At 40.6% G+C, this 12,616-nt stretch overlaps 2 protein-coding genes across 2 annotated transcripts; both read left to right on the top strand.

Annotated features, from left to right (window-relative positions):
- Nucleotides 1-7,911: 7,911 nt before the first annotated feature.
- Nucleotides 7,912-9,543, top strand: LOC147283518 (uncharacterized). Its single transcript, XM_086243973.1, has 3 exons — nt 7,912-8,536; nt 8,609-8,820; nt 9,295-9,543. Exons 1-3 carry the CDS (start codon nt 7,912-7,914, stop codon nt 9,541-9,543), a joined length of 1,086 nt encoding a protein of 361 aa, XP_086100099.1.
- A 250-nt stretch (nt 9,544-9,793) lies between these two features.
- LOC147283519 (uncharacterized) lies at nt 9,794-12,616 on the top strand. Its single transcript, XM_086244205.1, has 5 exons — nt 9,794-9,949; nt 10,069-10,199; nt 10,326-10,401; nt 10,490-11,433; nt 12,428-12,616. The coding sequence occupies exons 1-5, from the start codon at nt 9,820-9,822 to the stop codon at nt 12,584-12,586; spliced, it is 1,440 nt and encodes a 479-aa protein (XP_086100331.1). The 5' UTR covers nt 9,794-9,819; the 3' UTR covers nt 12,587-12,616.

Raw genomic sequence — 12,616 nt, forward strand, 5'->3', positions numbered from 1 at the left:
GAGTAGGCTTAGATTCCTCCTCAAGTAAAATTCTGTGCATACACACTGTGGGTGAGATCCCCTTGATATCGGCTATGGTCCATCCCAATGCTAACCGATTCTCTTCCAGAATTCTCAAGAGTCTTTCTTCCTCGCTTGCACTCAAATTAGCTGCAATAATCACAGGCAAGGTCTCATTTTCTCCCAAAAATGCATATTTCAAGTGCTCAGGTAACTGTTTCAGCTCCAACTTAGGTGCTTGGTCAATAGAAGGAAGCGTCTTATGATTAGTGGATACTAACATTTCAAACTGGTTGAACCACTTAGTTTTGAGAGGTCGGGTGCCTTCCAAACGTGTAGGAGTTGTTTCCACGTTTTCATCTAATTCACCGGACTCTGGTGTTCCCAAAGCAACCTCCAATGTTTCCTCTGCAAGGCTAGTTTTGCACACTTCCTCTACTAATGGATCCAAACAATCAATCCTCAAACAATCATCCTCCTTCTTTGGATACTTCATTGCACCAAAAACATCAAACTCAACTGTTTCACCAAGAACATACATTGTCAACTTCCCATTACTCACATCAATCTTGGTGTTCGCTGTGGCCATGAAAGGTCTTCCCAATATGATTGGTAGCTCATTTCCTCTAATTGGGGTATCCTCAATTTCAAGAATGATAAATTTTGCGGGTATGATCAAATCTGCAACCCGAACCAGCACATCTTCAACCACACCTTTCGGAACCTTTACTGAACGATCTGCCAATTGAAGAGTAACACTAGTAGGCTTAAGCTCTCCTATTCCCAACTGTGCGAAAACTGAATACGGCATCAAATTGATACTTGCTCCCAAATCCAGCAATGTCTTCTCAAACTTATGATTCCCAACCAAACATGGAATCGTAAAACTGCCAGGGTCTTTCAACTTAGGTGGCAACTTCCTTTGCAAAACAGCACTTACTTCTTCACTTAGACACACCTGCTCATGTTCTTTGAATTTCCTCTTATGTGTGCACAATTCCTTCAAGAACTTGGCATACTTAGGAATTTACTGAATAGCATCAAGCAAAGGAATGTTGATTTCCACTTTCTTAAACATCTCCAAAATTTCCTTGGCTTGCCCATCCTTATTCGGCTTCCTTTGACGTTGACGGAAAGGCAATGGAGCTCTTGGGATAAAGGAAGTAGTCACGGCCTTCTTGCTAGCTTGCGTAGCATTGAGCCTTTCTTGTTTCTTTCTTTCCTCCCCTTCCTCATCCTTAACCTTAACTTTATCCCTCTTGTACTTTTCCACTTGTTCAGGCTCTAACATCTCAATTTCATCCTCATTGCCTGAATTATCATCTTGACTAGTGCCCACTTTGTTGTCAATCACATTCCCACTTCTCAAAGTAGTGATTGCTTCGGCCTTATCCTGAATTGGTGCACCATTACCACTTTGTCCAAGGTTAAAGTCACTTGTTCCAATTGGGCTTCCAAATTCGAAATAGCCTTAGCTGTAACATTCAACTGCTCCTCAGCCTTATTAATAAACGACTTGGTATCATTAGACATCGAAGTTGTACTCTGAGCTAGTGCGGCAATCATATCCTCCAAATAAGTACTTCGTTGCTCAACAGGGGACTGTACACTCGGTCTAACTTGAGCTTTTTCAACCTCAAAACATGGCTCTCCCTGTGATGCCCTAGCTCCTTGATTTGCCATCAAAACCTGCATCATCTGCTTAAGCTCGGACATCTCAGCTTCCATAGCTAATTTCTTTTTCACTCTTGTCCGTCTATTCCAATGTTGCGAATTCAACGACAATATGTCAAAGAGTATCCATGTTTCTTCAAAATTCTTCTTTTTTAGTGCTCCTCCACATGTCATGTTCACCATATTACGATCTTGATCCAAAAAACCCTCATAAAAGTACTCAATTTGCATCCATGGGGCAAAATTATGATGTGGACATGAAGTCAAAAGCTGTTGGTACCTTTCCCAACTCTCATGAAACACTTTGTCCTCTGATTGTGTAAACCCTAAGATCTGCTTCCTCACAATGGTGTCCTGCTAACAGGATAGAATCTCAACAGAAACTTAGATGTCAATTCTTCCCATGTTTTAATAGAAGCAACCTGCAAAGAAAACAACCAATGCATAGAATGGAAATAACCTTAACTTCCTTTGATCGTCGCTCAACCCTCTCAGCTTGCCAATCTCGCATATTGCATGAAATTCTTTAATATGCACGTAGGGATCTTCTCCTTCTAAAACATGAAATGTTGGAAGAAGTTTGATTGTCCCACTTGAAAGTTCAAAATCAGCTTCCACTTGAGAGTAAACAATGCACGTTGGTTAATCTAGAAGCGTTGGAGACGAATAATCACTCAAAGGTATTCTCATTTGAGAGGCATTCGGCTACAAGGTCTCCTCGACTTCCTCCTCTGATTTCTCTTCTTCGTACACTTCTTTAGATTCACTCCCTCTTGGCGACACAAGAGTTGACCTCATCCTTAATGGTGTCCAATTGAGTCTCGGCCAGCCTGCCCTTGTACGCACTCAACACCTTTTGGCCTTCTGCATGTGACAGAGGAGTGATCTTCGAATTTGATTCTTCCATTGTACCTTAAAAACAAGAGAAATCAGCAACCAAAAATAAAAACAGAAAATAAAACCTAACTAAAATGACTTAACTAAAGATAAAAAACTAGCAATCAACACAAATAACAATTCCCCGGCAACGGCGCCAAAAACTTGTTGAATGTTTTCTTAGAACAAAATAAACATCTATTTCATTCCAAGTATACTCGCAAGTGCATGAATCGCATCAGTAGCAAAGCGTACAAGCACGAGGTCGATCCCACAGAGAATGGTTAATAAACAACAAATCAATTCAATTAATCAATAGAATAACTAAATGGGGGTTTTGGGAAAGATGGAAACACACACACACCACACCACACGCACACACTCTTTATTCTATCTTGCAATGTTAAGTTTTCAGTTTCAAATCAGATAAGCATCCAATAACCATCCAAGGCTAATGACAATTAATTCAAACACAATGTATTAAAGTTTGACTGCTAAAAAGGTTTGGCTAGTTACTTTCTCGCAATTGTTCTCCTAAGGCATAAACTAAGAGCTTCTTGGGCCTTCCTTAATCAGTTAACTTACATGTTCCCTAGTTCTAAGCTAAGGCAGCTGTTACCCATGTAAGAGTCATTAAGATCCGTGAGAACGTCAAACATGCACAACATATAAGCTTTGACTATTTCTTTATTGGAACGACCCAACCCAAAGTTGACTTTTAAAAATAATGGACTTTCGTCTTTGACTTTGGGCACGTTGGAAAGGTCTCGACTCCACGAGTTCGTAGACACGCGGCACGCGTCAATCGGAGCTATGGTTTGAAAGATACAGGCTTTTGAAGCGAGTGGCAAACTTGTAATTTTTACAAGGGTGGGTTTTAAAACCCCAAAAGTCAGCTCTCTCTCCTCATTTTTCTGTCTCTCTCTCTCTCCCCCTCCCGCGCCTGTCTCTTTCTCTCACCTCCGCCGATCTGCCACCGGCGCGTCCGGCGGCGGATGGGTTGGGTTTTTGGCCCACCAGCCTCGCCGCCTTCCCCTCTTCCTCCCCCTGGCCGCCGAGCACCCAGCTGAGCCACCATCGCGACAAATCGACGCGAAGACTGAGAGAGGCTCTCGTCGGCGATCTCGCATTTTCCGGCCAAATCGCGGCATTGGACCACCTGGGTTCTCTTCCCCAGGCCACGATGAGTCTTCCCATACCCTTCCCTCACGACGGTGACGCTCCACGACGGTGATTCGACGCCACAAGGGTTGCGGCTGCACCACCGCGATTTCACTGTTCTGGCAGAAATTGGATGGCCGGACCTACTGGGCTTTGTTTCCCTGGTCATGGTGAGTCTAGCTATGGTCTCCGTTCGTCCATATGAGGCTCCACGACGGAGCAATGAGCTCGGGAAGCCAAGTCAGCCGCCAGCTTTCGCCGCCGATTTCGGCCATTTTCGGCGAGTTTTGACCGTCGACTCAGGTATAAAAGTTGATCCTCTCGACGTCTCCTTCGTGCCGGTATAATTCGTTTTCATTAATTTTGAGTTTTGAAATTCGCCCAGGTTGACCACCACGGACCACCGCGGGTCCCGCTGCGTTTGGTCGTGCCGATGGTTGAGATTGTTGATTTTTGGCCTTTGGCCAGTCATCCGAAGCCCGTGGGTGAGTCTCTGTATGTTTTGGGTACTGTTCTAAGTCGGGCAGCCACCGTGTGTGGTGGCAGCCACCCATTTTGGTCGTCAGTGGCCCAATTATGTTTCTGAATTGTATTTGTTGATTGTCTGGTCTTAACAGGTACACGAGCTCGGGAAATCTTATCCCTAATGCCGTTATGCTGCCAGATTTGACATCCGAATAATGGCGCCATGAAGGGCACTTCGGTCTTTTCACGCGGTCAAATTGTGAGTGAAACTTATCGATTTTTTTATGTAGAGTACCGTTAATGAATTGTCTGTTTTTGTGTGTTTGTCATCTTATGGTAGGAAGACTAAGTGTAGGATTTGGATCATGAGGATGAATTGATGAGGATTTGAGGCTAGGAAGTTATTTAGGAATTTTAGGGTTGCCCGAGAATAATTGCTGGATTAGGGAAGGAATACTTATTGTGAGGATTAATGAAAAATGATTAGTTAATTATCTTACAGAATAATCAAGTTACTTTTGGAGGAAGTATTTGGTATGATTTGAGTGGTAAACAAGTGAGGAGTCATGAGCAAGAATCAGTTTCGGAAGGGATTCGGCATAGCTCGGAGTAAACTTTGAGTGATAATTAAGAGGCTGACTTTCTATGTCGAATGGTTTTGAGGGTGGAGAATAAATGTTCAAGGAATAAATTTTATGACAGCAAGCGTTGATGGGGATGCATATGTAGAGGCGAAACTGAAAAGAAATTACAAGGGGCATTAGTATTCGGTAAAACAATGAAAGTTATGAGTTAGTTTCGAGAACGTTGTGATTTGAGGAAGAGCAACCTTTTGGATGAGTTGGAATGTGAAGGAGAGTTTGAAAAAATGGAAAAATGTTTAACCTTTTACCTCAAAAATGAGTTGAGACTTAAGAGTATTTAACGACAACTGTGTTAGTGCATGTACTGATCATACGAGCCTGCTTGTGCGGAGTGACCCCTCCGTATGAGATTGTGGCCAGGATACGAGCCTGCTTGTGCGGAGTGACCCCTCCGTACGAGATTGTGGCCAGGATACGAGCCTGCTCGTTCGGAGTGATCATCCGTACGAGATTGTGGCGAGGATACGAGCCTGCTCGTGCGGAAGGGTCATCCGTACGAGATTGTGGCCAGGATGTGAGCCTGCCCGTGCGTAGGATTGTGGCCAGGACATTGTCTACAATATGGGTACAAGTATGGTGTGAGTTTAAAGTACAAGTGTATTGGTATATCAGTTATAAAGATAATTTCAGTTCAGATTGGTTATTTCTCCGCTTCGAAGTTTCATTGCTTTTTCAGTATATCGAGATTCATTTGAGATGATTTTCGAAAATGGATTTGTGAAAAGGTTTTAAAGCTGGGGGATTCCAAAGAGTGAGATTAGGGGGATTTCAAAGAGCGACGTGAGTGAAATTAGATAGTCTATTTCGTTGCTTGGTGTGTTTGTGTGCATTTGTTGCTAGGATTTGGTTTGGCTAGGACTTGGTAAAGTGTAGGCTTGAATCTTGAGAAGGGAAGTGATGGAAGTGATGGTAATTATGCTTTGAGGTTATTAGATTTAAGACGGGAATGATTTGAGATTGAGGTTAATAGTTGATAATTAGGCAATTGATTTGCCAGAATGATGATTATTATATATTGATGGGATTTGATTTGAATACGAGGATTTATGATTTATTTTGATGCTTGGATGATTGGTGATGAAATTATTGTGTGATTGAATATTTATGGATAATTATTTTGTTAGTTCACTCATACGAGCTCTAGTGAGCTTACCTGGTTATTTGTTGGAATGACCCGGTGTACCATGGATATGGTGCAGTGTGGTTATTGGTGTTTTGCAGGTTAAGCAGGCTGAGGAGGCAGTGAGGAGAAGACGAGGCAGTGGGACCTATTTTAAATTGATTTAGTTGATTTTATACAGTAAATTTTACATAAATGCTTTGGGCTCACACTCTGATTTATTTAACGTATTTATTTATTTATTAAGTGCATGGCTCATTCTTTGAAAAGAGGTTTAAAGGACAAAGTTTCAGTGTATTTTTGGGCCCTAGGATCGGAGCGTTACATTTATAGAGGTCGTCCAACCCCATTATCAAGAATAATCCCTTATTCCCTTGTTACTTGTGGTTTAGTGTCTTTGACTATTTCACAGCTATACCTAACAAATAAACTAGATGCAATTACCCTAAGGTGGCCAGTCAAAGGATGCAAACAACTAGTGACGGATTCAAATAGATAATAGAAATTTAATACATGCAAACATCAAACTAATCGATCAAGAGACGGATAAACGATTTGTTAAAGCATGCAAATCCATTAATCAACCTACAACCAAGGGTTTAAATTTCGATTTTAAGGGGTTTCGAAATTTTAACACGTATTCGACAAAATTTCGGAATATTTCGGCGAAATATTCGAAATTTCGCCGATATTTCGGGCGAAATTTCGAATACCCTTAAGAGCAAATTTTTCTAAATTTAAGAGAAATTTCGTGGAAATTTAGCAAAATTTCCCAGGACCCCAGCTAACCCAGCTAACTCATAACCCCTAACCCTCATATTCTCACCTACACAGTCGGCTAGTCGCACACCCTTCTCGATCTGCAGCGCCGTCGCTCGCCTCTGTCGATCTGCAGCGCCGTCGCTCGCCTCTCTCGATCTGCATTGCCGCCGGCTCGCCTCTCTTCTTCGTCTTCTCGGACTGGACTGAAGGCTGAACAAAGTCATCCAGCTCTCTCTTCTCTCTCTATCTTCTCTGTTTGTGTTCTCGGACTGCTCTGTCTCCGGCCACCACCTCGAAGCATCCGGCCTGGCCACCTCGAAGTCGAAGCCACTCCGAGTCTCTCTCTTAAGTCTTAACCAGTTACCCCGAAATCAGTTTAGAGTTTTGGACTTTGGGTTGATTTGTAACTGTAAGTTTGTATGATTTTGTATGATTAATTGATTACCTATTAATATTATCAATTTATCTTATATTATCAATTTATCAATTTATCAATTTATCTTATATTAATATCTTATATTATCAATTTATCATTACCTATTAATATTTAAGGATCAGAATTAATTGTATGATTTTGGGTTGATTTATATAAGATAAATTATATTGATATTGGGTTGATTTATATAGATTTAGAATTAATTGTATGATTTTGGGTTGATTTTGTTTTGTATAATTTGTATGATTTTGGGTTAATTTTGAATCTTTAATCGTATAATTTTGAAATTAATTGTATAATTTTAGGTTGATTTTGATTTGTATGATATATAAATATTGATATGGAAGTTGAAAGTGGTGATATGATATGGAATTGGAATTGGTATGATTTGTTAATAATTAATATGGAATTTGTATGATTTGTTAATAGTATGAATCTAATATGTATCATGTATGGAATTGCCGAATTGGTAATTTAGAATTAGTGAAATTAATATGGAGTTGGTAATAAATTAATAATTAATATGAAATTAGTAATATAAAAATGAAATTTGTGATATGATATGAAATTACAAATTAGTAATATGGAATTGCCAATTAGTAATATCAATATGATATGAAATTACTAATTAGTAATAAGTTAATAACTAATATGATATTAATTTCTTGGTGATATACTGATATGACATTAATATAGAATTTAACTCTCTTGTTAATTGTTATTGTTCTTGTGTTACTGTGTATGTCTTTTTGTTATTAGGAATTTAGAATTCAATGGCCAGTGGAGGGAGATCACGTGATCCAGCTTGGGATCATGCCGATCCACTACCGGGTGGCAGACAAGGTTCAACATGCAAATATTGTGGCCTTGTAATGAAGGGTGCTGGAGTGACACGCTTGAAATACCACCTTAGTGGTATGGATCCTGGACACAATGTGCAGCGATGCAATAGTGTCCCACCAGAAGTGAAACAATTCATCATTGCAGGGATGCAACACAAACAACACCAAAAAAACAAAAAAATACAAAGGATGGAAGAGCTCAGAGAAGAGCTTCGAGGACAAGGTCAGATTGAGCTGAGTGATGATGATGAGGATGATGATGATGAGGATCATAATGATGATATGGGGCCTCAAGATCGAAGAGAATTTCGGGCTGCACTTCGAGCCTCTAGAGCAGCAAAATGGGAGAGGGAACACTTACATAAAGTCCCAAACAGGGGACAAGGTTCTGGGTCTAGTAGTGGTGCACAGATGCGAAGAGGATCAAGCATGAGGGAATCACGACCAACACCTCCAGTAGCACCAAGCTTGTACAAGGCAGCTCAAGCACGCCAAAAGAGTGTTAAAAATCTCTTTTCCGGAGGGTCAATCAAAGATGGGATGCAACGCTTGATCAGCAAGTTCTTCATATATGAAAATGTTCCTCCTTCAAAAGCAGCATCTCATCATTTCAAAAATTTGGTGATAGGATGTCAACAGGCAGGAGTAGGAGTGGAACCTCCAACACCCTATCAGATACGCACCGGATTTTTGGACCAGGAGTTTCAAGAAATGCAAGAGCATGTAAACAAATTGAAGGCCGATTGGGCAACTTATGGTTGCACAATCATGTGCGATGGTTGGACAGGTCCAACCAAACTGTCTATCATAAACTTCATGGCCTACTCAAGAGGGAAGTCGGTATTCCTTAAGTCCGTTGATTCTTCAGATTGCATAAAGGATCATAAATATATGGGATTAATGCCATTTTGCTCCCCAGACTATTACACATGTATCAGCTTGCTCCCCAGACTTCTAATTTGAAAAATTAAGGACCCTGACTTTTTCAATTTTGCCAATTGAGGTTTTTCCATCAATTTACACATTTTTCATCTAAAATGTCGGGATGATCAACCAAAATTCAGTAAGAAATAAAAGAGGAAAAAATGATAAATGAGGAAAAAATGATAAAATCTAAATGGAAGGAACCATTTTGCCCTCAATGATTTGGATGAAAAATGTGTAAATTGACGGAAGAACCTCAATTGGTAAAATTGAAAAAGTCAGAGTCCTTAATTTTCCAAATTAGAAGTCTGGGGAGCAAACTGATACAAGTGTAATAGTCTGAGGAGCAAAATGGTATTAATCCCTAAATATATTTATGGGCTACTGAAGGATGTAATCGCGGAGGTTGGAGAGGAGAATGTTGTTCAAGTTCTGACCGACAATGGTTGCGCATTTGTCAAAGCAGGTAAGAAGTTAATGAACAAATACAATGTGTACTGGACGTCGTGTGCAGCACATTGCATTGATCTAATGTTTGAAGAGATGGGGAAGAAAGAGCAGGTTGCTAATGTGATTAAAAAAGCCAGAATGATCACGAATTATATTTACAACCATAACTGGTTGTTGGCAAAGATGTAAGAGATCACGAAGGGAGATATTGTTCGTCCTGGTGCCACCCGATTTGCTACAAACTATATTGCATTGGATAGTTTGTATGGTAAGATGATGGGGCTGAAGCAATTGTTCACCAGTGATGATTGGGGTCGTAGCAATTTCCGGCGTTCAGATGCAAGCATCACGGTTGAAAATATAGTTCTTGATCACTCTTTTTGGCAACAGGTGCATAAGGTGTGCTGTTTGTTTAAACCTCTCTATGTAGTTTTACGTATTGTCGACACAAAAGTGTATCCTACAATGGGATCAATTTATGAGTTGATGCGTGTCGTGAAGGAAGAGCTAGAAAAAAAACAGGGTGCACGGTGGGTAATAAAAATCATCAACGATCGATGGTTTAAAACGTTACAACACGATTTGCACGCAGCAGGTAACCCAATAATTTATTTGTTATTTTGGTTCCGCATTTTTTTTAATTGATTTAGCTTTCAATTAATGAACTAAATTACTAATTATATATTTCTATATTTACTTGATGCATGATTGCAGCCTATTATTTGAATCATCGCTATCAATATAGACCTGGCGTTGGAGATGATGGTGAGCTTATTCGGGTTGTGCACAACGTATTCTCCAAATTGGATCCCTATTCACCAGAAGTTGGCCAATTTGGAAATGAGGTAAAAATAATTTGCCATAAGGCCCATAAGAATCCTTATGAAAAATATTAATACTTTATAGAATTTGATTGTCTTAAATTATTTATTTGATTGATATTGTATAATTTGTATTGTATTTGTATCTAGTTAACATATTTTAAAGATGCCCGGAAAATGTTCAGAGAGAGAGCTGCAAAGGCCGCTAGATCACGAATGTCTCCTAGTGAGTATACATCTTACTTGTATTAGTTAGATTAACTTAATTATTTATTTTTATAGTTACACTTACACAAACAAATTTTTCATTTCAGGTGAATGGTGGATCATGTATGGGAGTGATGCGCCTACTGTGAGGAAGTTAGCCATCAAAGTTTTATCACAAACGGCGTCATCATCAGCTTGTGAAAGAAACTGGAGCACTTTCGCACTCATACACACCAAACAACGAAACAGGCTCTCATATAGTAGGTTAGAAAAAATGGTATATTGCTACTATAATATGAGGCTTGCACTTCGAGACAAGAAAACGGAGGAAGATCGCGTTGATGAATATGATCCGCTGGATATATATGATGCTGCTATAGGGGATGATGATGTGGAGGAAAACCAGCTTTATCAGTGGATTAGGCCCCTCCATTTAGATGATGATGCAGGCAATCCAGACCCTGATATTGCAGCTCAAGCACGTCAGGAAGGTATTGATGTGGACAGAGTTCTAAATGAGGAGGTGAGCCCTACTACAAGTTTGAATGAACTTATGCAACCAAGGTCGACACATCGTACTGAGCCAGTTCCCACTAATCCTTCTCGATCAGGCAACTCTAGCACAAGATCGGGCACTCCTACCAACAGTGGAGGTAGAGGTAGTGGTCGTGGTGGTGGTGGAAATGAAGATGTCACTGAACATTCTCAAGAGTATATGAGCCCATTTTCTGTCGAAGCACACTACACACATGCAACACAAGATGAGGATCATGGGAGTAGGCGTGCCGGACCAGGAATTGGTGCCATAGGAAAAGACTATAGTCGCAGACAAAGAGGTCATGAGAGTTTGGCACAAGAAGAAGAGGATTCATTATCCACCACTTTTGGCTCTATGGGGGTAGGAAGTGACAATTACAATTATGGGCAAAACCCTCCAATATTCTACCCACCACATCTGCCTTACTTGGTTGAGTCTGATAGTAACTCATTGGCACAACAAGAGACAAACTCTTCAAATGAGTATGCTTATGGGCAAATTCAACCACAACAGGTAGGGGTGGAAACGGTACGGTTACCGTACCCAAACCTTGATACCGCATCCCGACCGCTAGAGGTCAAAACCGCTATTTTTGTCACCGATACCGTGCCGACGGTTTGCGGTAACCGCAATTTTCAGTTGCGGTCGGAGAAGGGCGGCATCGGCATGGTACTCGGCTTGCCGAAACTTGAGAGAGACAGCGAGACAGAGAGATCGAGATCGAGAGAGCGACAGAGAGAGACAAGGAGATGGAGATAAAGACAGAGAGATGGAGATGGAGAGAGAGAGATGGTGGCAACATGATGAATAGTTTATCAACTGGTGGTGGTGGAGATCATCAAGGAGTGGATCAGTGGTGAAATTTGCAGCAAATTCCTTTCATGGGTGGGTTTGATTAGTCAATCACACCATCGACAAGTTTGTTACAAGCATTTAATCAAACTGGGGGTGAGCAAGGTGGTATGGTTGATGGAGAGTGCAGCAGCAGCAGCCAGCAACTAAGAGACAGAGAGAGTTGGGACTGGGATCGCAAAGAGACAGAGAAAGTTGGGATCGGTGGTGGCTGGGTAAATTGTATTAATGTATTAGGGATTTAAGGGTGTGGGTGTGTGAGATTTGGGCTTGACTACAAAAAAAAACACAAACAAAAGGCCCAATAAAAATACACGACAGAGGCCCAAACAAACACAAGACAAATGCCAAAAGAGCCACAAACCAGATCAAAAATAGAAGATGATGAACTGCTTTCTGCAAATCTGAAACCAGAGAAGAAGAATAAGAGAAAATGAAGATGAGAATAAGAGAAGAAGAAGAGGTATCGGTACGGATCGGTATACCGTTGGCATGAGTATATCAATACCATTTCAATCCTGTTTTTAGTCGGTACGGTACGGTATTTATACCGATACCGAAAATTCAAAAAAAAATACCATACCGATCGGTACGGTACCGGTACGGCAACGGTATTTTTCGGTAAATCGGTAAAAAAAACCAGCCCTAACAACAGGTTCCTGATCCATATGGTTGGCATGTTGGCAATTACATGCAAAATTATGCTGGAGAAGTATCTTGGGATGATTATTCTTCACATTACACCTACTATGGACATGATGATACTGAAGACAGCGAAAATTTTGAACCTCCTAGAAACTCTATGTGGTATTGATTACTTTTGTAATTCATGTGGCAATATTAT

Source organism: Dryas octopetala, chromosome 5, assembly GCF_963921425.1.
Source record: "Dryas octopetala chromosome 5, drDryOcto1.1, whole genome shotgun sequence".
Lineage (NCBI taxonomy): Eukaryota > Viridiplantae > Streptophyta > Magnoliopsida > Rosales > Rosaceae > Dryas > Dryas octopetala.